The sequence below is a fragment of the Nomascus leucogenys genome, chromosome 3 (assembly GCF_006542625.1).
Source record: "Nomascus leucogenys isolate Asia chromosome 3, Asia_NLE_v1, whole genome shotgun sequence".
Lineage (NCBI taxonomy): Eukaryota > Metazoa > Chordata > Mammalia > Primates > Hylobatidae > Nomascus > Nomascus leucogenys.
Genome location: NC_044383.1, coordinates 88,123,476 through 88,151,068, shown reverse-complemented (window position 1 = coordinate 88,151,068; position 27,593 = coordinate 88,123,476). Strand labels below are relative to the sequence as shown.

Sequence of the window (27,593 nt, the reverse complement as noted above, 5' to 3'; positions counted from 1 at the left end):
CTCCATTTAGACTAATACTCATTAAAAGCAGGTGGTAATTACCTATGAAATGTAAATATCACCCCACTGCTAAGCTATTTCCTTAATTATAGTGATACTTTAGTCTGTAGATAAATGATTTAGTAATTTTTAAAAATAACATGATACATACCTACCAGGTCTGACAAGGTAGACACCAGCCACATTTGGCTACTACAGAGCAAATATGACTGAAATGTGACTACTCTGAATTAATATGCATGATGTCAAATACATACCATCTTTCGAAGACTTAGCATAAAAAATATAAAATGTCTCAGTCATAATTTTTATATTGATTACTTATTAAAAATAATTATTTTTACATAGTAGCTTAAATTAAACACACTAATAACACTGATTTTTACCTATCTTTTGGAGGACACAGTATAAGAAAACTTCAAATTATGTATACCTTGCCATTGATTTCTATTGTAAGCATTGGTATAAACAATTAAGTTATATAAGAATATACCCTTCTTTTATAGTTTATGCAATAGTGCCGCTTCTGGGTTTAAACTGGGACTTGAAAATGACAAATGTGATTATTGATTAGTCTTCAGCCTTAAAGAGTGAGTAAGCTCATGGGAGAATTTTGTGTGTTTTGTGTGACATAAGTCATTTATATAACACCAGATATCAGAAATCATCATGTTGAAGAGTATTCGTATATTGATAGGTAAGATCAGAAGGATAACTATCAGACTAATGTCTTCTTTTCAGTCTCTCATTTCTCCCATGTAGGGCACTAATTAACTTTACAGAAATTCCTATGTTGTAGTACCCTGGTGATAGTTGTAATACCTTTTGAGATACTTGGATGGAATCATAAGTTTTTCATATAAAATTGATTTTAAAAAATTGATAATAAAATTATTTGCATTGTAGCTCTGATATTTTGCTTTTAATATCAAACAATTATACTGAAGTTTATATGTATGCATATAAACCCAGAAGTTAATATGTATGCAATACTATTTAGAAACACACAAACTGATCTTTAAGTGGGTATTCATACCGTCATAAATCCATCCAGCAAACCTGAATCGGGTTTCGGAGGTGCCTGCAATCGTTCCATCGACCACTTTTCAATGATGGAGGAGACTTGGGTATTTTCTGTATTTAATATTCTGAACCCTGTCATATTAACACCACTGTATCGGTAGGGCTCAACATCAAGAGCAAAGAGGTCCTAAAAGACAAATGTTATTGTGTTGTTATTATCGACAGAGTATCTTCACAGGTATGTATTACTGAAATAGTCACTTATTTTTGTTTTTTTTAGGTCACTCAACACCTTTGTGTCAAGTGACGTTAAACATCACAAATCACCAAGATTCAAATAAACTGTCCTCATGCTTTGGCATTGCAGAGATACATGCTCTGTATGTAAAAATCTATGTATATTTTTTATTCTAAATCCACCAGTGAAACAATGGGATCTTCTATAACTCACATCTAAGATTTGCAATAGCTTTCTTCTCTCTGTTTAGGATAGCTTGCCTTATTTTACGTATTAATATTTTGCTTTAATTTTTTCTATGCCCTGCTTCCTCACCTGGTTATTGCTGTTTTTAATTTTTTTTTTTTGTCAGCGTTTCTTTGTTTGATTGTTGTCTTTAGAAAGCAAGTCACAAAATATGGCTTCTAACTAATGAAAACTATATGAAAGGTGTGGAAAAAATGCTAAGAAGACTAGCCTTTTTGGTTGCAGAAACAATACAGTTCCTTCATCTCATGTCTCACACCTAGAAACTTCACTATAAGTTTCCAATAAACACTTTATGCCTGTTTGTGTTTATGCCTTTTCTAGTCTGCATATAGTGAACGTTCTTGCTCTGCCCTTTAGTTTTCCCAGGAGCTAGGAGGCCAAAGCTATCATGGAAATGGATGCCACCATGAAAACATCCAGCATGTGGAGTTTTGCCCTCTTTCTAGTTGGCATAGCTAATCCTCAGAACGTATGGACAATATTGAGAATCAAGGCAAGATTAATGCCATTGGTTCTGTGAACAGCTTGCCTTAGACTCATACAGCTACACAGGCTAGATAATAAGAATAGAAATCAGTGGAAAGCAGCTGGCATTGGCCTGAGCTCTAGTCTGTGCTATGAAAAACATAGGAATCTTTAGGTTTTTATTTTTTAATAGTTTAGTTTACAATCTAGCCAAGGAGATAGGATATATTCAAGAGGTGAATAAATAAAGCATGGCAATATATGCCAAGTGGTAAAAGAGTAGAAATCATAAATGCAAAAGAAGTCAGAAGCAAGACAAGTTATTTTCAATTTGTATGGTCAAGAAAAACTTCACAGAGCAGATGGGATCTTAGCTGTGATGAGGCTCAGAACATGCTACCCCCAAATATGGTACTTGGCTATAGGAAATTGAGAAGACACAGAAGCAGGAAGGTCACTCTGTGACCTTATCCCACCTTTCTCCCCTGAAGTGGACCATAAAAGAATTACCTACCCCCACAGAAAGGAGGTCATAAGACTCTAATTCCAGAGGGATCCAGCCCTATACCTGGAGGTCAAGAAGAATCTGAACAATTTGGCCTTGCTAAGTTTTCTGGATTTATTGCCATTAGATCATAACCTCCCTTTGTCCAATAATTTTCCTACATAACTATCTACTCTTTATCAAACCAAAACAAAAACAAAAACAAAAAAGCCAGATTTTCCCATTTCTTTGAGTCTTCATTTCTGATGGCTTTTGTGTCACATAAAATTTATATTAAATACATTTTTATGTGTTTCTCTTGTTAACCTGTCTTTTGTTATAGAGATCTCAGCCTTGAACCTCATGATGTGTGAGGAAAAGAAATCTTTTCTCCCCTACAGCTGCCATTAAAGAAAGACTGGGCTGATGATTGACAAAAAGAGAATTCAAAGTGTGAGTGGAGACACAAAACTTAGAAGATATAAAACCTATTCAGGAGACTGATCCACATCAGTTCAGCTATAAATGAGAATTCCTAAAGGAGAATAGTAGCAAAAGGAAATGGGAAAGTTTGATTAGGATCAAAGTATAAAAGGCCTTCAAGTGTAGGCCTATGAGTTCTATTTATCCTAAACTAGTTGTTTCATTTATTTTCCTTATTGAGAGATACTTTTGATTTCCCCAAAATCTTACGCTTATGCTGAGTTGTAACAGCACTGAAATATAATTTGCTGATGAGGGAATGCTCTCACTTCCTCTCTACCCCCACCACTAAGTTTCTTACAAGCTGCAAAAAGTTGTCTGCTAGGAAATAATATAGAGATATGCCAGAGCCAGCTTTGCTATTTTTAAGTAAAATACATCCTACTGCATGAATAATCTCCTTTAGAGGTAAGAGTTGTCATCGCAGGAAGCTATTGCAATCAATTAAATTTTAATAATCTGATCTGGCAGCTTCAAGACTTCTAGAAGCAAGGAGACTAACTGAAAGAATTTCAAGTTAATGGAGAAAACATTGGTTAGACTGGTTGTTGTGGGAATGGAGAAGATAGATGCTAGAGACACTACGAAGGAAAAATCAGTAAAATTTTGTTGGTGATACAGGAGTCAACAAAAGTTGAAATTTTTAAGATAATCAGAAGACACATCAATTCAGAGGACACTAAAGTTTAAATATTTTGAAATTATCTAATGGCACAACAATTAAAAGTGTTTACAGTATACAGTAATTCATAAATATTACATAGAACATTTAGACATCATTCGAACAAAGATGATAACTGAGGCTCTAAATACTAACAAGTTCTGAAGAAAATAATTGAAGAGAAAATAAGATTGGATGAAGTCCAAACTTGGAGATGCTCTCATATTTGGGACATGTGGAAGGAAGAATTAGTAAAGAGACAGCTGTTTTACAGAGAAAGAAAGGTCAGGATAATGTATTGATAACAAAATGGAGCTAACAGTAAGTTTGATAGAGGTTAAAGTCAGATTTTCATATATAATAAGGGAAAATTGTGTGGTGAGTATGTGAAAACAAAATATAAAGGTAACATTCAATTTGCTGATGGCAAATTAAAGCATATTGACTTTAAAAAAAACCTAACTAAACATAGGCAAAAGCAGAATAGAAAATTTAATCTACTGAAAGGACAGCTTCAATACATCTGATTTTCAAAAAGTGAATAGAGCTGAGATAACATAAGAATCTGTGCTTTTGTTTTGTTTTGTTTTTAGATGGAGTCTAGCTCTGTCGCCCAGGCTGGAGTGCAGTGGCACAACCTTGGCTCACTGCAACCTCCGCCTCCCAGGTCCAAGCAATTCTCCTGTCTTAGCCTCCTGAGTAGCTGTGACTACAGGCACCCACCCCCATGCCCGGCTAATTTTTGTATTTTTAGTAGAGATGGGGTTTCACCATACTGGTCATGCTGGTCCTGAACGCCTGACCTCAGATCCTTCTGCCTCGGCCTACCAAAGTGCTGGGATTACAGGCGTGAGCTACTGCGCCCGGCTGAATTTGTGCTTTTCTAAAGCACTGATTTCTCAGGAAACTAATTTCAAGATCCATTATGTTCTGAAAGTTCTCTAAAGCAACATAAAAAGAAGACATGTAATATTTTGAATTGATATCTGAAATAATATTATTTCAAAATCATCAGCTTCTATTAAGAGTTATCCTCTCTGATAATAATTTTGGTGGGGTCTTATCAAATTACAATATAACTACAAAGGAATCAGTCATAATACTTCTTACTAAAAAACCTATTTTTCGGCCGGGCGCGGTGGCTCATGCTTGTAATCCCAGCACTTTGGGAGGCCGAGGCGGGCGGATCACGAGGTCAGGAGATCGAGACCACGGTGAAACCCCGTCTCTACTAAAAATACACACAAAAAAAATTAGCCGGGCGTGGTGGCGGGTGCCTGTGGTCCCAGCTACACGGAGAGGCTGAGGCAGGAGAAAGGCGTGAACCCAGGAGGCGGAGCTTGCAGTGAGCCGAGATCGCGCCACTGCACTCCAGCCTGGCGGCAGAGCGAGACTCCGTCTCAAAGAAAAAAAAAAAAAAAAAAAAGAAACCCTATTTTTCATCTGAAAAAGTCATAATAATAAAATTCAGAACATTTTAATAAAGTACTTACCAGAGTGGTAAAGATGTAATGATAGTATTCTGTCATCATTCCCATAGCTAATGCCTAAGGAAAACAAAAAATACTGAAGGTACATATTATAGGAAAGACAGTATGTCAGTAATTCAAGTGAGAACAAAACATAGTAGGATGTGATAAAGAATCAACCTACAATATTTATGTTACATACAATTGGATTAAACTAAATCTTTCCCCAGTAGTTAAAGATTAGTGGTTACTGAAGGAATTTCTGAAGCAATTCTCTAGATAGAAAAGCTATTAGCTGAGTGTTTGCAATTGTAAAGCTATGGCTTAACACATTAAATAAGGCATTAAATTTGACACAAAACTTGAAATTAGCACATCTTAATTTGTTACATTCGTAATGTCTTCTCTACAAATACCCTAATGAGGAACACCATTTTATTTTAATGAACAATATTACTGAATTAGGAAAAAAGTGCTGCAAAACACAATGCCAACAGGCATTTATTTTAGCTCTTTAGAGACATTTCCATAGCATTAATGAAGGAAATGTAAATTACCACTCTTATTTAAAAAGTACATATAATTAAAGAAATGTTTTTGTTGTTATTAATAAACTAGTCACAAATTACTGTGTTTTATTTCACTCTTCTACAGTCGTCATCAATTTTAGACTGTCAATCTCAAAAACAAGGACTTTTGGGTTAGAACTTTCAGTTATAACAAGTGTCCATGTCATATAAGAGAATGCTTTTGAAATAATTGCTTATCAATGAACAGCAGTTGGCAAGGACAATTAAAAAACAATGCATTTTCAGTTGAATGAAGAGTTCTTAGTAGGAAATAATTATTCTCAGGTATATCTGATAGCCTTCCACAAGCCACTAGCTACAAAAACTCATTTATGAAGTAGCTGCCTCAGCTACATTCTGCGTGTAGAAATTAATGAGTTAAAAAAATAGAAGGAATAAGATCTAGTATTTGATAGCACAACAGGTTGACTATAGTCAATAATAATTTAATTGTATATTTTAAAATAACTAAAAGAGTACAAATGGATTGTTCATAACATAAAGGATAAATGCTGTCTGGGTGCAGTGTCTCACACCTGCAATCCCTGGACTTCGGGAAACCAAGGCAGGAGGACTGGTTGAGCCCAAGACCAGCCTCGGTAACATAACAAGATCCCATCTCTACAAAAAAAAAAAAAATAGCCAGGCATGGTGGCACATGCCTTTAGTCCCAGCTACTCAAGAGGCTGAGGTTGGGAGGATCATGTGAGCTCCCAAAGCCAAGGCTGCAGTGACAGAGCAATACCCCATTTCAAAACAAACAAACAAACAAAACACAGGGATAAATACTTGAGGTGATGGATGTCCCATTTACCCTGATGTAATTATTACATGTTGTATGCCTGTATCAAAATATCCCATATACCTCATAAATATGCACACCTACTATGTACCCACAACAATTAAAAATAAAAAATAAAAATAAGAAAAGCATCATGCTCATAAATCGGCATTAACCAGTTAGGTAGGATAGAATTTGTAGTTCTGCAACATGAATTCTTTAAGAAGGAATAGATATTTGTGAAAAATTTGGAATGTATCAAATATATTTAAAAAGGGAGAAACATTGGTTAATGAAAGGTGGCATCAAAGAATTGAGCACAGGAAATTTAGGTATCAAATTACCAAATAATATTTCTTGAGTGGGTAATAATTTTATAAACCAATAATATTCGGATTAAAATTTCATCTCAAGCAAAATAAGACCAAATTTCCCTTATTAAATACAAATTTACAAGATTATATTTGTAGAAAGCATTCATTGCTCCTGATGGATATGTTCAGATGGCTCCCTATCTCTAGTACCATTCAATGACAGCTCAATATTATGCTTGGCTTTTTTTTTTACTTTATCAACTCCATAGGTATAGAACTAGAGATAAAGGTAATTGAAAGAAATAATAATTCAGATGTATAACTAAAAATAATACTTATATAATGCTTAAAATGTGTCAGATACTATTCTAAGCACATTACATATTTAAGCCTCATAAAAACCCTAGAAGTCAGTCCTATTATTATGTTCATTTTATAGGTGAGGAAACTAGGACATGAAAAGAATGAATAAACTGTCCAACAAAGTGAGACAGTGAGTAAACATGGACTCCAGGTCTCTAATGAGGAGTTTGGAATCCATGTCATTTTCTAAAGTGGTATATTTCATATTCCCACAGATGTAGAACAATTTTTGACTCCATGAATTCTAAAATTTTTGCCTGTTCCTTCCTTGAAAATTTGAAAACACGGACGTCTCAGGCAAGTGCATCAAATTCTGCTTTGGTGCAGGGGAAGGAGTTGAGATGGTGGAGAAAAAGATGATTTGTTCTGACATATATATTTCCAATGGCTACAGGTTTTTTCTTCATCACCTTGAGAAGAAATCTATGAGGGTAATTGGAGTCTGTTTCTGGCTTTCATTGACCTTGTCTCAGCTTTTGATTTTGAAAACAAGGATCAGTTATGTGCTGTGATATATGATGTAGAAAACGCTGGAAGGCCAGGCGCGGTGGCTCATGCCTGTAATCCCAGCACTTTGGGAGGCCAAGGCAGGTGGATCACGAGGTCAGGATTTCAAGACCAGCCAGGCCAAGATGGTGAAAGCCCATCTCTACTAAAAATACAAAAAAATTAGCTGGGCGTGGGGGTGGCTGCCTGTAATCCCAGCTATTCAGGAGGCTGAGGCCGAGAATTGCTTGAACCCAGAAGGTAGAGGTTGCAGTGAGCTGAGATTGCACCATTGCACTCTAGCCTGGGCGACAGAGCCAGACTCCATCAAACAAACAAACAAACAAACAAAAAATTGGAGGTAGAAATAGTAGTTATTTTTGATTAAGTACCTACATTGTAACCTTACTCAAAAAGAATGAACAACAGGAATACTCTCTTAAAAGATTAGTTAATAATTTCCAGTAGAATTTTTTTTTAAATAACTTGCTCTGGACCTGCTTTTAATTATAGCATGTTTTACTGCTACTTTCGAGTGAATTGTATGCACACTTCAAACACATTATAGAGAATAAAATCAGTATCTTTTTATGCACAAATAATATAATTGCCTCAACATAAAAGCGGTTGTGATAGCATCTCTCCTAAAAGAAATACTACAGATTACATTTTCTAAAATCAAAATATTATTAGAAATCCCAACATTAAGCTGTTGTAGTGTTAACAACGCTATATGACGAATTAACACATGCAGTTATCTAGGCAGATAATCTGCAACCAGTTTATTTTTCAGGTTAAGATCCAGAAATTATATTGCTCAAGGTCAACAATAGGAGGGGGGCCTATACACATTTCTTCAATTTTTACTTTATTTTACTTCTCACCGCTGTAGGATTTTATTAGCATTTTCTTTTACATTTTTTCCAGGCTAAAAGTTTTTATTTCACACTGTCTGATCTGAACTTTGAAGTTCCTGATTACTATTTTTTCCCTGTGATATAATGTCTTTGTGAGGTTTTACTTCAGAGGATCTTGGCTCTGCCCTAGGGTATTTTCTTTGATAAATCTGGATGGAGGTAGAATCATCTGCTATGGAGGCATGAGTGCCAATTAGTGTACTCAACTTGCCTCAGAGGAAATCTATTCAACTGCAAGCTCCACTCACTTTTAAAGCTTTCTAGCAGGAAAACTTCAAATTCACTGTTGTTCAATTAGTAAAAGCTCAATCAGTTTAAATAAATAAATTAAATAAATTACACAAACAAACACACAAGAGTAAACTGATTAAGGCCATTTCTTTTTCTGGATAGTCCTAATATTCATTCTTGGATGAAACCAGACTAGCTGAAAGCTCATCTATTTTTGCTCTTCAACTCCTATACCATGTCTTAGGAGTTCCAACATCAGTGAATGTTCAGGAATCTCAGAAAAAATTCACAAATCACAAAATAAGACCCTATTAAATGCACTGCTGAATTTCCTAGAAGCTATTCACTTTCTTCTTGGTTACTAGAATAACTGGAAAATTCAAATGTGAGACAAAGTTAAAAATAACACCACCATATTTGTGGTCTTCCGGTATAGGACCTCAGAGGATGCATACTGTATAATAATGTCACTCTGGATTCATCTTAACTTTCATATTCTCATTTTACCTATTTTCTAATTTTTCACCTACTGACCTTGTTAAAATTACATTTTTCTGTTATATGTATTTAAATATTCTATTATTTCTGTTTTCATTTTGCAAACAAAGCATGTTTGCAAAGAACACATAAGAAAACAAGTATAAAATAATAAATATATCTAATAGAAGGCAGAAAGAAATTCAATTTTTAAAGGTGACAGGCTTCTCACCTTCCAGATAGCAAAATAGTGAGAGTTAGTTCTTTAGAGAAAAGACAACTGATCATTTACATACTTACTAGAAGCCTAGAGAAAGCAGCCAAAGCTCTGTCACTGAAATAGCTTAGTGCTACTCACTCCAGGAGTAAAGGAAAGGTCTCCTTTCCAAGCCTGTGTATTCTAACCATGATCAGGAATTGTTTGGGAATTATGTGAAATAAATCTTGACTCTAGAGTTCAGTAGTTATGTTAGTGCATTGTTTTATTCGTTGCCAAAAAAAAAGAAAACCCTCATATGCTTCATTATCCAAAAGATAAAACTATAGCAATTTTCAATTCAAATTAAATATTTTACTGTGAAAATCAACATTTATATTGGAATATGGGATAAACATCTGCTTAATAAATTAACCATGCTATAACAGGCATTTACTATTGGCAGTTATATTTAACGGGATATAATTTGACATCTGAATCTGAATAACTCTCTAGTAGAAATATTTTATCCTATACATGAGAGGTTTCTAAATGACTGACTAGTTCCAAGCTACCAAGGTGTCAACTCAGTGTGCATAAAAGAGTTTAAGAAACAAAATCCAAAAATTTGTGTTCAAATCCAGGCTCTACTACATAGTAAATGTATGGCCTTGTTCTGGCCATTTAACTCCCAACTTCAGTTCCTTCATCTGTAAGATATGGACTGATAGTAATTTCTCTTTTCCAGTTTGCTGTTAGGTCTGAATAATGCTGACATAATACTAAAAGATTTCACAGCTACAAATTGTTTTGTTTGATTGATTTAGAAGGTTTTGTTTGTTTGGTTGGTTGGTTGGTTGGTTTTTGTCAGGCAATGCTTTATTCTGCAATGAATACTTGTTAGCATCATTAGGTTGGATATCAATCCCTCTGCTATGTTCTTGCTACTTGACATTGGTTAAGTTACTTATTCATTTCGGGACTCAGTTTGTCTGTAAAGTAGAGATAGTCCCTACTTCTTTTTGTTGTAGTGATGATGAAATAAGATCAAATATGTAAAGTCTCTTACAGTAGATATCAGGTAAATGGTAAATCTATTACATCTTTTTCCTACTGGTTGATTGTAATGAGTGAGCTGCTCAATTGGTTGACTCTTAGTTCCCTCCCTCATTTCAAAACAAAAAGAAATAACTATCTCATTAATCAACTATCTCATTAACCAACAGCATTGCAGTCATTTGAAAATAACTTCAAAACTTCAAACAACCCGTTTTGAAGATCATCAATGTTTACATTACTTTTCTTTTAAGACAATTAATTAAAAGCAATTGTCAGACTTTCTATCATAAAATTACATCAAGGTTATTATAATTGATTGCATAACAATAACATTTGGATTTAAAAGCAGATCATATTGTAAGTGCAAGTTTATGAAGAAAACAAGAATTGAAGTAATTTAAAGGTTACCTGTTTTAAAATGCCTGCTGCCATTTCATGGCTACAATCAAAGATTACGTGAAACTCCTTGCCTCTTTTCATTTCTTTTAGTAAGGGTTTTGCATCTTTTGTATCAGCAGGTAACTGACGAATTTTGAGTCGAAGATTGTACCTTGATGGAGCTTTGATGAGCTCTTGCAAACGAATGAGACCTTTATTAAAATGGAAAAAAAAAAGAATATTAGAGATAAAAAATAGAGTAGGCCAAAGAATCAGAAAACACTCATTAGAATGCATAATTTTCTTCTTATTTCATTTTAATTTTTGTAGTTACATAGGTTTGTATATTATAAATTACATGAGATAGTTTGATACGGCCAAGAATGCATAATTTTCTTGACCATGTATAAGTGTATTTAATGGTGCAACTTGAAATTCCTATTTCAGAACAATTCCATATCCTCTGTTATTTTTGTTAAAATAAACATTTCTCAAATTCTTTAGGGCATTTTTCAAGTTATGAAAGAAACACAGGACTAAAAGTTAATATAAATAAATGTATAAAAAGACATAGAGCAAAATAGTTTCCCTTTATACCCCAGTTCTACTCCCCTGTAGGCTGTCACTATTAAAGGCTTGAAATACTGTTTTTCCGTAACACTTTCTGTGCATTTACACATGTACACACATAGCTTTGTTTGTATCATATTTTACATTAATAATTGTTTTGTGATAATGCCTTAGAGGGCCTTGTAAGTCAGTGATTATTATTCAAGTTTGCCTTTAATGAACACTATGTTTTATCACACACCTAATTTATGTAACTATTCCCTATTATTAGAAACTTTGGTTACTTCGTTTTCATCTTCAGTAACACGTAATGCTCTGGTGAATAACCTGAAAACTCAAGTTGGTGTATATGTAACAGTGAAAGAACTTTCCTTAATAAAATACATTTTAAATAGACTGAACCATAATTATTTTAAAAAATAATGCTAACAATTTTTGTATTGTTTTCTAGTTAATAACATTAAATTAAAAAGTAAATATACCTGCACACATTTGTAAAGTAAGCATTCTCCTAGAGAAGTACTTGATAATTAAATTAAAAATATATCACATTAATGAATATATTTACAATAAGTCATATAACTGTGATGCATTTTAAAATAAGAGACAAATTATTGAATGTATTCATTTATACAATCTTCAAGTAATGAAACACATTAAAGAGCTGACACAAAAGATCCACTATATAAAAGTGTGAAAAGAAAAATGATCATCCAATTCCATTGCAGCTTGGATCAAATGAAGCAATTTTCTTTCTCCTTCTACTCTTTCTCCTTATCTTTTAAAAATCTCATCTCTATATTATTATCTATTTCTATTTTCCCTGAAAAGCTACCTTCATCAATACAGTATGACAAACAACGATAAAGCAAAATATTTGTAAATAATCAGAAACTGTCTCTTTCTCCTTCTCTGTTTCTCGAGTGTGTGTATGTGTGCGCGCGCGTGTGTGCAAGCATGCGTACTGTCTGTATGTATGTATACATACCTGTTACTTAACTTTTTTGAAAACAGGAATAAATATAAATAAAAATAAATGGAGGGTAGGGGAAGAGAGGGATGGAGAGGGAATGATCAGTGGGTACAAAGTTACAATTAGAAAGGAAGAATAAATGCTGGTGTCCTGTTGCTTAGAAGGATTACTATAGTTAACCATAAGGTTTTATTTACTTCAAAATAACTAGAAGATTTTGTCTGTTCTCATCACAAATAAATGATAAATGTTCAAGGTAATGGATATGCTAATTACTCTAATTTCATCAGTACATATATACATATGTCAAAACATTACATTATAACCCATAAATATGCAAAATTATTATGTATCAATTAACAATAAAAAATGTGAATTCACCAATATACTTGGTATATTTTGTTTTAAAAACACATGGCCCCATAAAATTGCTTCACTTTAAGTTATTTTAGAATAGCTAATTATATGTACACCAAACCCACAACACAAAATTTACCCATGTAACAAACCTGCACATGTACACCTGGAAACTAAAATAAAATTTGGAAAAAAAAATAAAAATAAGGAATAAAATGAAATAGTTAGAAGAGAGTAGTGATAACGCAAGAGAGGTAAGATGCATATTCAGGGCAAAATATCAGGCAGAAAAAAAAGTGGATGGAATACTGAGATATTTATAAGAAAAGATGATTGAGAGCACTTGGTGAGGAAGAGATCAGAGTCTGGGAAGTTTCTGACTTCTGGTTGGGCATCTGGAGAGAGAGCGTGCTTTCACTGAGTGTGAGATCATGGGAGGATCATACAATTGAGTCAAAATGAAGGGAGTGATCAGCCGTGTCAAGGGTTGCTAACAAACAAATCTCAGTAAGTACTTTTTAAAAAATAGTTATTGAATTTAACAAGATCACTGCTGTTCCAGGCAAGGGTAATTTCAGTAGGGTTGTGCGGGTTGGTTGTTGTGTCATCAGTGGGAGGGAGGTAAAATACAAACCTCCACTCAAAATCATCTTCATATATTTCCATAAGACAGTTTTAGCATCCATCTTAGCCACATCTAATACCCTTGTAGGAAAGTATCAGCCTCTCTCTAATCGATCATCAGTAGCAGATCCATGAGACACCTTAATTTCTATGTCTTCTAAATGAAAGTTTTATCTAGATCAGCAGCTCTCGAAGTGGCTCCACAGACACCTGTACCCTTCAGAAGGGTCCCTGAAGTCTAGCTATTTTTAAATAATACTAAGTAGTCTTGCTGTTGTTGTTGTTGTTGTTTTTGACATAGTCTCAGACTCTCGCCCAGGTTGGAGTGCAATTGCGCAGTCTTGGCTCACTACAATCTCCGCCTCCTGGGTTCAAACAATTCTCCTGCCTCAGCCTCCCGAGTAGCTGGGATTACAGGTGCCCACCATCACGCCCGGCTAATTTTTGTATTTTTAGTAGAGATGGGGTTTCACCCTGTTGGCCAGACTGGTCTCAAATTCCTGACCTCATGATCCACCCTCCTTGGCCTCCCAATGTGCTGGGATTACAGTCATGAGTCACCGTGCCCAGCCCTTCGATTTTTTAACTTCCATTCTCTCACACATGTGCAGTGGAGTGTTTCAGATGTTACAGGACATGTGATGTTACAACAGATTGAATGAGGAAGCAGATGTGAAAATCCACCTGCCTCCCATTAAACTAAATAGTAAAGAGACTTATAAGTATATAAAATAATGCTACCTTTCTCACTTTTTTTGTTTTGTTTTGGAACATCTAGGTACTTATCATAAAAACATAATATTTATGTGAAGAGGTAATTAGCTTACTATTGTTATTAAATAACTAATAATGAGTTTAATGTTCCAATTTTTATTGCTAATATGGTATCAAGGAATATAGCACATATTTCAAATGCTTTTAGAGTTATTCAGTAATTATTAAGGATGTAAAGTAGTACTAAAACTAAAATGTCTAAGAATTGCTAATTTAGATTACCCCTAAATTGTTCTTATTTTAAATTTCTATCATTCTCACAAAATTATTTCCATAAATGCAGAACGATCAATTAGTAACCCTAGGTGAATAAAGAAAATAAAAATTGCTTTTGCCTTACTTACTTCACAAGATTTTGTGAGTGTAAAATGTAAATTTGGGGGATTTAGTCTATTATAGCTGGGTGTTGGGTTTGAATCTTAGTTCAAAACTTTACAATCCATGTGGCTTTGTGCAAGGCACTATATTACTCTCAGCTTTGATATATTTTTCTCTATAAGAAGGTACAATCATCTATGGTTTAACATGTAAAACTCTGAAAAATAAACTGGCATATATTACACTCTCAGTAATGGCTGTTTGTCATTATGGTTATATTGGCTAACATGAGAAAATATTGTAAAAATATTAAATTAAAAATTAACATGGGAAAATATTGTAATAAAAAAGATTGTATTAAAAATGTACTAGCTACTATCTCTATTTTTGGATGATATTTTGACACTGATTTAGATACAAAACCTAACATTAGAATTAAAAAAAAATTAAGAAATGAACTCATTACCAAAGGAAAGGCGCTATATAGTTACATATTAGCTCATAAGTTTTGAATTGAAAAAGCTCAGCTGACCCCAAAATAGAAATTTTCTGAAAATAATATCCACAAATAGTTTTTGTAGAGTTCATCCTAAGGATAAACACTGCCAAGTATTTTCAAGTCTCTTAAGAGCTCATGTGGATAGTCCATTGAGCCATCAGGTAAAATAAATGTTTACTTATTCTCTTCACACTCATACACCTCTGCTGGCATTAATGTAACAGATTTCAGTTTGCCAGCTTCCCTGGGGAATAACATTGAAGAGTGGAAAAAAAGATAAAAACCTCACTACTAGTAGGACCTGCCATCTCCTCCTTAAAAATTTGAGTAAAATGTTATCTTCATTCATTCATTCCACATATTTTTTTTGCACATCCACTATGTGTAACACACTGATCCTAGATAAATATAATGACTGGAATAATATTATTTATTCTGTCTTCAACTGCATGAGATACAGTTTGACTCTGGCATTTTTTTTAAATACAAAAGCTGTTTCTATAATGCTTTTCACATTCAATGTTTTAAAAAAATGGTTTACTATTTCAATCAGACAGAAACAGTCTAGAGAACTGTTTAAATACAGAACGCAGAATCATTATTTTTAAATTCTCACTTTCCATCAACTCCTGCACCAGGAGTTGATTGGAATCTTCTCTTAGGTTCTAAGCCTCTCTTGTTCTGTCCCATGATATTATTTCTCATATTTCCATATTTATTTTCATTCTTAATCCTTTGCTTTCCTTATTCCCCGACATTTAGATACAAGTCTCTGAATTCTATTATTTAGCGCACTCTATAAAAATGGAAGATGGTTGACAAAAAGAAAGATGCATTCAAGACATCCAAAAAATAGATATTTATCCACCCATTTTATGTGAAATACACGAAGGCATTCCTGTAGTATAACTTATGTGGATGAAGGTTTTTATCCAAAGAAGTATGGACTTAAGTAGAAGCAATGTGTTTAAATTACATTATTGGCTATATATTTTTTTCTGTGGGTCTCTCTCCATCTTTTCACCAGCCATGTCTTCTCTTTGCAATTCATCAGGTTCTAAAAATGCCAATTTCAGAAAAGATTACCTTAATCAGACATATCGCACACAAGCAAATATGCATACTTTGTAAAATGAGAGGTTTTTCTCTTTTAGGAAAAAATAAGTCTCTCAAAATAATTGAGATGGTTTCTATGTCTTCCTATCCTACGATCCGTTGGTCAAAATGAAGAAATCAATGGACACTTTGATTTGATGAAATAAAAAGGCAAAATTAATTTTGCTGAAAATGTGGTTAATATAAATAATTTGCAAACAAACATTTTCAGAATTATTCTTTACTAACAAATTTGGTGCCTATTTAAATTGTTAAATTATTTAATGACAGAGTAGAATTATAACTCCTTAAAACAGCCTTTTAATTAAAGTGTCCCCTTCTTCCCTAATGTAATTAATTGATGTAATGATAGTAAAAAAGAAACAATCTGCACAGATGGGCTCCACAAAACCTTCTAACAAAAAAGGGTACCACATTGCAATTATCCCTATATTTTGGTAGATGAGTAACATTCTATTACCTCTAATTCCTTCACTAAGAGTACAGTACTGTTATCTTTTTTTTAACCTTTTTCTGCTTTTACTTATTTCAATAGTAGCTGAAATCAAGGTTTGTCTTTATCTTACAGGGACAGAGGGCTGAGCTGCTCTTTTAAGAGACTGTCATCAATTTAGCTTTTAAGGAGAATCCAGGAGGAGCCATTTATGCACACTGCAGCTGGCACTCTCTTCTAAAGAGATTAATCACACCACTTCTAAGGCAGGCCTCGTCTACCCTATCCCCAGGAAGGGAGTCCCAGGTTTCCTCCCATACCCAGGTATCCATTTCAGCAGCTACACAAACTAGTGATTTGCCACCTGGCTTAATCATCAGGCCTATTTATCATTTCAGTCAGTCTTTATGCAAGCTCAGACTCAACCCAAAATGCATTGTATTATAAGCTACACAAAAATGATTCATCTACATTCCATGTTTCATCATCATCTTTTTTTTTCAGTTGAGAAAAGATAATAATTTATTGAGAAGCCAAAGTATGGCCTTTCAAAGAGTTAATTTTATTAGAATGTATGTGGGCTACAGAAACGTTTTAAAGCTAACTAAATAGCGCATATGTACCAGCTATGGATTTTGTAATGTATGGTAATGCTGTAAAAATAGAGAAGAGAGCTAACTATAATGAGAAAATTTAAAATGGTTTGACACAAGTAGTAGATTGGCACTGAAACAAAATCCAATCTCCAATTTTTTATCAGCCATTCTCTCCTTCTGGAGGTGGGTGATGATGTGGATTTTTTCAGTACAGAGAACATTGAAAACAGAGATAATTGGGGCTTAGAGAAATAAGAGAGAAGAGAAAGGGAAATGAAAGGAAACTTTCAAAGAGTTTTTCACCTTCTCAGAGGAGGAAAAGAAAGCTATGCAAAATAGAATTGGAGGGCTAGTCTCCTTGGGACATACTCAAGTCTGAACGCTAATTTTACAGAGATATTGCCTTCTTTCTTTGAAATTTTCTTTATTTTAAAATTGTGATATAACCTAGTAAATTGAAGACCCAGAACATGTTAAAACATTTTAGCTTGATACATTATAAACCAAGTGGCAAATGAGTTTTAACTTGCATGTCAGGGATAATTGATTATTTGTAGCTAAATGAAGCACTGTGCCAAGAATGTTTCTGAGTCCAATTCTGTGTCTAGGGGCATGTTTTAATATGGGATCTGACCCCAGGTTGTGGGATAGGCATGGTGGGATTATATAATGGTTATCCCCATATTAAAATCTCTTGATTATTTTTTAGATGCTAAATCATATCCATTATATTGTTTTATTAATGGCAAAGCCCTTCCACGCTTTGTAACAAAAATCATTATAATAATACAGCATAGACGATACATCCTAGGCACTATGTTCTCTTTGAAGCCAGACACACATGATAACCTCGAACCATGATACATTCAAATAAATAGAATTCCAGCAGGAATTCAGACCTTTACAATCCCATGAAAACATTTTAAAAGTGTACAAATTTATAGTCAGTTGCAACTAAAATCCTGTATTTTTTTCTCTTCTCAAACACACCCAAATCCTGAAAACACACTTTGACACTTAATACATGTACGTGTGTATGTGTGTACACACTTAGAAACATACACATACATACTTCCTTTGCTTCTGTTTTCCTGGAAGTCTAATTTACCTCTGCCCTAACTTCCTTCCACAGGAGAATTCGGCCATTATGTTTTTGTTTTTTCTACTCCACTCCCATTTGTAAACTTCCATACCAGAAATGCTCACAACCCTGATCTGGCAAAGCAGAAGCCTCTCAGGAACGCCTAAGTGGGAGAGTCACTAACTAGACACCCTTTTGTGGGTAAGTCATGGAGAGCGGCTGAAACCCACGGGATGATCTTACATGTGGCATAACAATGTCAAATTTTGGAATCATGTAAGTGGCATGGCAGCCTGTGGCAGGCAGATTCAGGCTGAGTCCCAGGTCATTAACTCTCTCCTGAACAAATATAGACAAAGGTATTTAAATGTTTTAAACTTTAGTTTTCTCCCTTATACGCATTTGGTAATAATAACTACTACCATATAGGAAAAATCAAATGAGCTAATGCACACAAATCACTTAGCACTGTGCTTGGCACATGTTAACCCTTTTCATTGGTTCTGTTAACTGCTTTTCCTTTGGATCCCAGGGTGTGCTGTTATATATGTGCCTCAACAGGCCCTACTTGATCTCAAAATCTTGCCTGCAGTCCTGTAAGGGGTATCTTTATCAAAATGTTTTCATTAAAACCATCTAAGTGAATTTTACTTTCTGCTAGGACTCTAGTACACTGTCTGTACGCTGGCGTATCTCTTACCAGTCCACTTTCTCGAACTCTAGACTTTTAAATTCACTTTTCTATTTGGCGTCTGTGTAATAAAGAATTAATTTTACCTAAAGAGAGATCTGGCCTTTGCCATTAGCTCCTAGGAGATACTCTCTAAGCCCTTGGCATGTCCTATCTAGCAAGAGTGCTTTTGTTTACTTGGGCACCTTGGGATAACAATGTGATTAGTCTAACAATGTGATTCATGGTAGGGGCTTTGAGCTATGCGGCATCAGCTCAAGTTCTGGAGGGGTTGGAGACTACAGGTCAGCCAAGTGGGTGGCCAGTCATGTCTACATGATTAAACCCTAATAAACACTTTAGACACTCAAGCTCTAGTGAGCTTGCCTGGTTGGCAATACTACATGCACATTGTTACAGGTCACTGCCTGGAGAAGTGAGCACTGTCCACAGATCCATTGGGAAAGAACAACTGAAAAGTCTGGTCACGGACCTCTCCTGGACTCTTCCCTATGCACTCCTTCCATTGGCCAATTTTAACCTATATTGTTTTGCTGTTATAAATTGTATCCATGAGTATAACAGCTTTCAGTCCACTCTGTGACTCATTCCAGCAAATTATCAAACTTGAGAGTAATCTTTGGGACCCCTGAAATTACAACTGGTGTCAGAAGTGAAGGTGGCCTTGGAGGCCCTTGAACTTTTCAGTTGGTGTTAATGTGAGGGTGGCCTTCAGGGTGCCTAAATAATGCTACATCTCTGTTTTGATGATTAGTAGATACTACAAACAGTATTCCCAAACTAGTTCTCCATCTCTGTACCCTCCAAAGCTGCTCCTGCCTCAGTCATCTCTAAGTAGGATAACAGCAACTCACCTTTCCAGTTACTCAAATAAAAAATATAGGTGTCACCTTTGATGGCATTCTTTCTGGCATAACCCATATCCAACATTTTAGAAAATCCTATCAGATCTACCTTCAAAAATACCTAGAAAATGACCAACTCTTACCTTTTCTAACATACTGGACTAAACTACCACAGTCTCTCGAATGGATTCTAACAAAAGCCTCCTAACTAGTATTGCTCCTATATATTTGTATATCCAACAGCAATTCATAACCTTTAAGGTTTATTTTTAAAATATAGAGAATTTAGTGACAGAAAGGTAGGAATAAAGAAGGCAGGAACTTGCCAAGGGTGTTTTGATGCAGTATTAAATACATGAAATCACCTAGGTGAAACTATATTCAGTGTCTACTAGAATATAAAATTTTAGATTTGACTCAATATACAATGAACTCCAAAGCAGACATACACTATGACAGTGGCTGTGCTTCTCTTGGCCAGGTGGAGTGAGTTACTGTGATTCCAAAAAACCAGTCTTTTCATAGAAAATTGTACAGTGAACAGCATGGAGAACAGAATGCAGTCCTACTAGGTGGTGTCTTAGATATAACCAGAAGTTTCAGGTTCTGGATGGGGGAAGCAGTAGGGTTAAGGAAAATGAAGTGGACGGAGAGTGCCAGAACTCCCATCATATGATTGAGGCTGGGTCCAATATGCAAGACTAGCCCTACAACAATGCCAAGGAGTACCTACCTGGTCATAGCCAGGGCTAAACTGAGGTGTTATATGGAGTTTATCTGTGATTCCAGCAGAGAAATGTTAAGGAAGGCAAGGGCTAAGATATTTAGCCGTGTCCCCACCCAAATCTCACCCAGAATTGTAGCTTTCCTGATCTCCATATGTCATGCGAGGGGCCCAGTGGGAGGTAATTGAATCATGGGGGCAGGTTTTTCTATACTGTTCTCGTGTTAGTAAGTCTCAAAAGAACTGATTTTTTTTGTTTTTTATAAAAAGGCTGTTCCCTTGAGCATGCCCTCTTGCCTGCCACCATGTAAGATGTGCCTTTGCTCCTCCTTAACCTTCTACTATGATTGTGAGGCCTCCCCGGTCATCTGTGAGTCCATTAAACCTCTTTCTCTTTATAAATGGCCCAGTCTTGGGTATATCTTTATTAGCAGTGTGGGAACAGACTAATACAGGCTGCCAGCCTGACTATTACTTATAAAGTCAATATGCTGTTCCTATTTCTGCTTTCACTGATATGAAAAAAAGCAATTATGCCATTATCAAAAAGTAAGCAGTGCTTTTGGCCATGCCAAGGCTAAAACCTTTCGGCTTCTAACACTTTAGGGTCTAAGCTCAGTATATGCTAATTTCAATTTTCTCTTCAGAATATTTCAGTTTGTGAGAGGCCAGTAAAATTAATGTTGCATTTTAATTCTACCTCTTTGCTTATTACTATTAAAATTTGCTTGCATCTCAATCATGAGAGAAATAAGCACATTAGTGACTGATATAAGAGCTGTGCTTGCTGGAGCACCAGTCATGGACAGTGGCTTAGTTCTTTGCTGACCAAAGCCTAGACCCATCCTATTATCTATTTCTTTTTTGTCCTGTTTGTACAGCTGCTGCACATGGGCTTATATTTGGTATAATGAGATGGGGCAGATAAAAAGTTGGACAGTTTAGTGAAAAAGCAGTTGTATTTGTCAGCACTCTCTTGGTAATATGTGCAGGCCCAATTCACACTACACTGAGCAAAAAGGTAACTTATTGTCTCCTATAACTGAGAATAAACTCCAGGCATGGTTGAAACAAGGAATTCTTTGTTTCTCTGTTCTCTTTTCCTCTGTTACCTTAATTACTCCTTCCCTTTTTCCCATTTGATAGCACAGATGACAATCAGAATTTCACACTCATAAAAAGATACTTTCCTCAAAAGTTCTGTCGGTATCCTAGGAAGGCCTCTGTCCCAGACTGGTGTGATTTGGTGGGAGAGTTGCAGTTAGGTTCAATGCCTACCGAATGGCATCAGTGGGTGACTGAAGCAGCCTTGCCTGAACTACATGGACTGAGAAGATTCCCTCAAAGGGATTCTGGGCACACAGACACCTACACAAACACAACCCAGAAATGCATCACAGCAATGTTTTAGAAACTCTTTAAACAGGATTATTGTAACTTTGGTCTGTGTCCAGAATTTGGTAATATTTTGATTCAATGGTTGTTTATAGTCAGTCGCTTTTATTTTTTTTACCAAACTGGCATCTTTTTAAGAGCAGAAGACATAGGGGTAGTTGCTTCATAATTAAACGAAGACAACAAGCATAATCCAGGAATATCCTGTATATTTCTTCTCCTGTATATTTCTTCTCCTACTTCACCATACTTCATCATACATACTTCATCATCTGCTATCCTGGCGGTGTGACAGACTCACCCTCAGTGGGACCAACACACTTCATTGTTCAACTCTGATGGCCACTTCGCAGGCACCTTTGTCTCCTGACAACCTGTTCAGATGTACACCTGTCTTTCTTTCGCTCTCACTGCCCTCTCAGCTTGTGATAACCCAACTTCAGCTCTCCAGACAGTGGCTGATTAGGTAGCCTGCTGTTCTTTAATCCCCACTTGTGCTCAAGTCAATGCAGTTATGAACGGCAAATGATCCTTCACAGCTCTTATTCTGGCTCTGTCCCAGGATGCTGCTGTTATTGGTTTTATGCTGGCACTTAATACATCAAATATGATTTAAAGTTGACATTGATGAAACAGCTTATGATGTTTTATGTTGCTGGGCTCATGACTAACAATTATCAGAATTTCTATGTCCTGGTGGGAATGCCAAGTAGAATGTAACTCTTTAGAATCTCAGGTTTTATTTTATCTTCTTGTTCCAGAAATAATGTCATCAACCCCAAAGTCTTTAGTAATTGTGCTTATTTAAAATACATCTTATCTTATGAATGATTAAAAGATGTAAGTATATCAGGAATACATGACAGCACATATTGTGTATTTGAATTGAGAATACAGAAGTGCAATTTAAAAATATAAATGGTATATGTTCACCACCTGTGAGATTATAGGGTGGTGGTGGTGAGACAGATATGCAAATCATTTTTCTTTAATGACTTATGTATAATAATGTGAGAATCTCCAAAGCACAATAGAAGTGTTCAGAATGGGTAACCATTTAGCAAGTGGACAAGGATGGGTGATTATTGTAGAAATAGAAAATAGTATATAGAAAGCACCATGGTATGAGAATATAAAAAGTTAAAATGTCTTGTGTGGTGTTTGGTGGAGAGATGGGGAATCAAGCAGAAGCTATGACAGTAGAAGGTGAGGCTGACCAGTAGCTGGTAAAAAACACTTAGGAAGGGTATCATGTTAGATTGCACTTTCCAAGAGAAGGAGTTTCATAGTTACAATCAGTTAAAACATAATTCAGGATTAAGCTAAAAAATAATTTGGCTTAAGCAGAAAAATCTAGGCAGTTTCTTGAAACACAAGTGTGGGAATTCAGTAAGTCCTTAGAAACAGAAACAAGGAGAAGCGAGCCTATGAAGATGTCACCTTCTTTCACTTCTGTTCTTAGTGTTTCTGTTTTATTATTTTCTAACTAGACCAGCTTTCTCTGCTTCACAGTTCACACAGAAGACATGGTCATCATTCAACTACTGAGTCCAGAAACTGGAAGAGAGTAATCTTTCTTCATCACAATTCCAAATTTCTAGAAGAAAGAATATAATTGGCCCAGCTGTTTTAACCCTTGGTATAATCAACTGTAGCCAGGGGCATAGATTTACTTTAATGTATGAACATTACTGCCTGGGCCCTACCTCTGAGGGTGAGGAAGCTGGAGTATTCTGTGAGTTAGGTAAATACTTCCCCTGCCCACTGTGAAATCACTGAAGAAATTAAGAATGATATAAACAAATTTTCTTGTTATAAGATCACTTTGATAATTGGGAAGATGGCCGAATAGGAACAGCTCCAGTCTGCAGCTCTCAGAGAGATCAATGCAGAAGGCACTGCATTTCCAACTGAGGTACCCAGCTCATCTCATTGGGACTAGTTAGACGGTGGGTGCAGTCCATGGAGGGCAAGCCGAATCATGGTGGGGCATCGCCTCACCCGGGAAGTGCAAGGGGTCAGGGAACTCCCTCCCCTAGCCAAGGGAAGCCATGAGAGACTATGCTGTGAGGAAAAGTGCATTCCAGCCAAGATACTGTGTTTTTCCCATGGTCTTCACAACCTCCACACCAGAAGATTCCTTAGGTGCCTACACCACCAGGGCCCTGGGTTTCAAGCACAAAACTGGGCAGCCATTTGAGCAGACACTGAGCTAGCTGCAGGAGTGTTTTTTCATACCACAGTGACATCTGCAATGCCAGCAAGACAGAACCATTCATTCCCCTGGAAAGGGGGCTGAAGTCAGGCAGCCAAGTGGTCTAGCTCAGCGTATCTCACCCCTACCTAGCCCAGCAAGCTAAGATCCACTGGCCTGAAATTCTTGCTGCCAGCACAGCAATCTGAAGTCGACCTGGGACACTTGAGCTTGGGGGCAGGAGGAGCGTCTGCTATTACTGAGGCTTGTGTAGGCAGTTTTCCCCTCACAGTGTAAACAAAGCCACTGAGAAGTTTGAACTGCTTGGAGCCCACTGCAGCTCAGCAAAGCCACTGTGGCCAGACTGCCCCTCTAGATTCCTCCTCTCTGAGTAGGGCATCTCTGAAAGAAAGGCAGCAGCCCCAGTCAGGGCTTATAGATAAAACACCCATCTTCCTAGACAGAGCACCTGGGGGAAGGGATGGCTGTGGGCACAGATTCAGCATACTTAAACATTCCTGCCTGCCGGCTCTGAAGAAAGCAGCAGATCTCCCAGCATAGCACTGGAACTCTGCTAAGGAACAGAATGCCTCCTCAAGTGGGTCTCTGACCCCTGTGCCTCCTGACTGGGAGACACCTCCCAGCAGGGGTCAACAGACACCTCATACAGGAGAGCTCTGGCTGGCATCTGGCAGATGCCCCTCTGGGATGAAGCTTCCAGAGGAATGAACTGGCAGCAATCTTTACTGTTCTGCAACCTCCACTGGTGACACCCAGGCAAAAAGGGTCTGGAGTGGACCTCCAGCAAACTCCAGAAGACCTGCAGCAGAGGGGCCTGACTCTTAGAAGGAAAACTAACAAACAGAAAGGAATAGCATCAACATTGACAAAAAGGAGGTCCACACAGAAACTCCATCAGAAGGTCACCAACATCAGACACCAAAGGTAGATAAATCCTCTAAGATGAGGAAAAACCAGCACAAAAATGCTGAAAATTCCAAATACCAGGATGTCTCTTCTCCTCCAAAGGATCACAACTCCTCACCAGAAAGGGAATAAAACTGGACAGAGAATGAGTTTGATGAATTGACAGAAGTAGGCTTCAGAAGGTGGGTAATAACAAACTCCTCCGATCTAAAGGAGCATGTTCTAACCCAATGCAAGGAAGCTAAGAACCTTAAAAAAAGGTTAGAGGAATTGCTAATTAGAATAACCAGTTTAGAAAAGAACATAAATGACCTGATGGAGCTGAAAAACACAGCACGAGAACTTCATGAAGCATACACAAGTATCAATAGCTGAATCAATCAAGTGGAAGAAAGGATATCAGAGATTGAAGATCAACAATAAAAAAATGTGAAGACAAGATTAGAGAAAAAATAATGAAAAGGAATGAACAAAGCCTCCAAGAAATATAAAACAATGTGAAAAGACCAAACCTATGTTTGATTAGTGTACCTGAAAGAGATAGGGAGAATGGAACCAAGTTGGAAAATATTCTCCAGGATATTATCAAGGAGAACTTCCCCAACCTAGCAAGAGAGGCCAACATTCAAATTCAGGAAATACGGAGACCACCACAAAGATATTCTTCGAGAAGAGCAACCCCAAAGACACATAATCATCAGATTCACCAAGGTTGAAATGAAGGAAAAAATGTTAAGGGCAGCCAGAGAGAAAGATCTGTTTACCCACAGAGGAAAGCACATCAGACCAACAGTGTATCTCTCTGCAGAAGCCCTACAAGCCAGAAGAGAGTGGGGGCCAATATTCAACATTCTTAAAGAATTTTCAACTCAGAATTTCATATCCAGCCAAACTAAGCTTCATAAGCAAAAGAGAAATAAAATCCTTTACAGACAAGCAAATGCTGAGACATTTTGTCACCACCAGGCCTGTCTTACAAGAGCTCCTGAAGGAAGCACTGAATATGGAAAGGAAAAACTAGTACCAGCTACTGCAAAAACATAACAAATTGTAAAGGCTATTGACACTATGAAGAAAGTGCATCAACTAATGGGCAAAATAATCAGCTAACATCATAATGACGAGATCAAATTCACACATAACAATATTAAAATGTAAGCAAAAAGAACAAAGCTGAAGGCATACTGCTTCCTGACTTCAAACTATACTAAAAGGCTAGAGTAACCAAAACAGCATGGTACTGGTACCAAAACAGATATACAGACCAATGGAACAGAACAGAGGCCTCAGAAATAACACCACACATCTGCAACCATCTGGACAAACCTGACAAAAACAAGCAATAAGGAAACGATTCCCTATTTAATAAATGGTGTTGGGAAAACTGGCTGGTCATATGCAGAAAACTGAATCTGGATCCCTTCCTTACTCCTTATACAAAATTAACTCAAGATGGATTAAAGACTTAAACATAAGATTTAAAATCATAAAAACCTTAGAAGAAAACCTAGGCAATATGATTCAAAGCAAAGACTTCATGTCTAAAACACCAAAAGCAATGGCAACAAAAGCCAAAATTGACAAATGGGATCTAATTAAACTAAACAGCTCCTGCACAGAAAAAGAAACTATAATCAGAGTGAACAGGCAACCTATAGAATGGGAGAAAAATTTTGCTATCTATCTGACAAAGGGCTAATATCTAGAATCTACAAGGAAGTTAAACAAATTTACAGGAAAAAAAACAAACAACCCCATCTAAAAATGGGCAAAGGATATGAACAGACACTTCTCAAAAGAAGATACTTTTGCAGCCAACAAATATATGAAAAAAAGCTCATCATCACTGGTCATTAGAGAAATGCAAATCAAAACCACAGTGAGATACCATCTCATGCCAGTTAGAATGGAGATCATTAAAAAGTCAGGAAATGACAGATGCTGGAGAGGATGTGGAGAAATAGCAATGCTTTTACACTGTTGGTGGAAGACAGAGTGGTGATTCCTCAAGGATCAAGAAACAGAAATACCATTTGATCCAGCAATCCCACTACTGGGTATATACCCAAAGGATTATAAATCATTCTACTATAAAGACACATGCACACATATGTTTATTGTGGCACTATTCACAATAGCAAAGACTTGGAACCAACCCAAATGCCCATCAATGATAGACTGAATAAAGAGAATGTGGCACATATATACTATGGAATACTATGCAGCCATAAAAAAGGATGAGTTCACATTCTTTGCAGGGACAAGGATGAAGCTGGTGGAAACCATCATTCTCAGCAAACTAACATGGGAACAGGATACCAAACACTGCATGTTCTTAGTCATAAGTGGGAGATGAACAATGAGAACACATGGACACAGAGGGAGAACATCATACACTGGGGTCTGTTGGGGGTGAGAGACTAGGGGAGGGATAGCATTAGGAGAAGTACCTAATGTAGACGATGGGTTGATGGATGCAGCAAACCACTATGGCTTGTGTATACCTATTTAACAAACCTACATATTCTGCCCATGTATCCCAGAACTTAAAGTATAATAAAATAAATTAATAAATTTTTAAAAAGAGATCACTTTGGTTGCATATCTAAGGGTGGGTTGGTAAATTAGGGTAT

At 36.3% G+C, this 27,593-nt stretch overlaps 1 protein-coding gene across 12 annotated transcripts in view; it reads right to left on the bottom strand.

Moving 5' to 3' along the window:
- GRIK2 (glutamate ionotropic receptor kainate type subunit 2) overlaps positions 1 to 27,593 on the bottom strand; it is a 672,448-nt gene that overhangs the window by 375,219 nt on the left and 269,636 nt on the right. For all 12 annotated transcript variants that reach the window (XM_030809503.1, XM_003258377.4, XM_030809504.1 and 9 more), the window contains 3 exons: positions 10,874 to 11,055; positions 5,097 to 5,150; positions 1,037 to 1,210 (listed from right to left, as the gene is read on the bottom strand). In XM_030809503.1, coding sequence (XP_030665363.1) covers positions 1,037 to 1,210; positions 5,097 to 5,150; positions 10,874 to 11,055 — 410 coding nt within the window. The remainder of the gene's footprint in view (positions 1 to 1,036; positions 1,211 to 5,096; positions 5,151 to 10,873; positions 11,056 to 27,593) is intronic.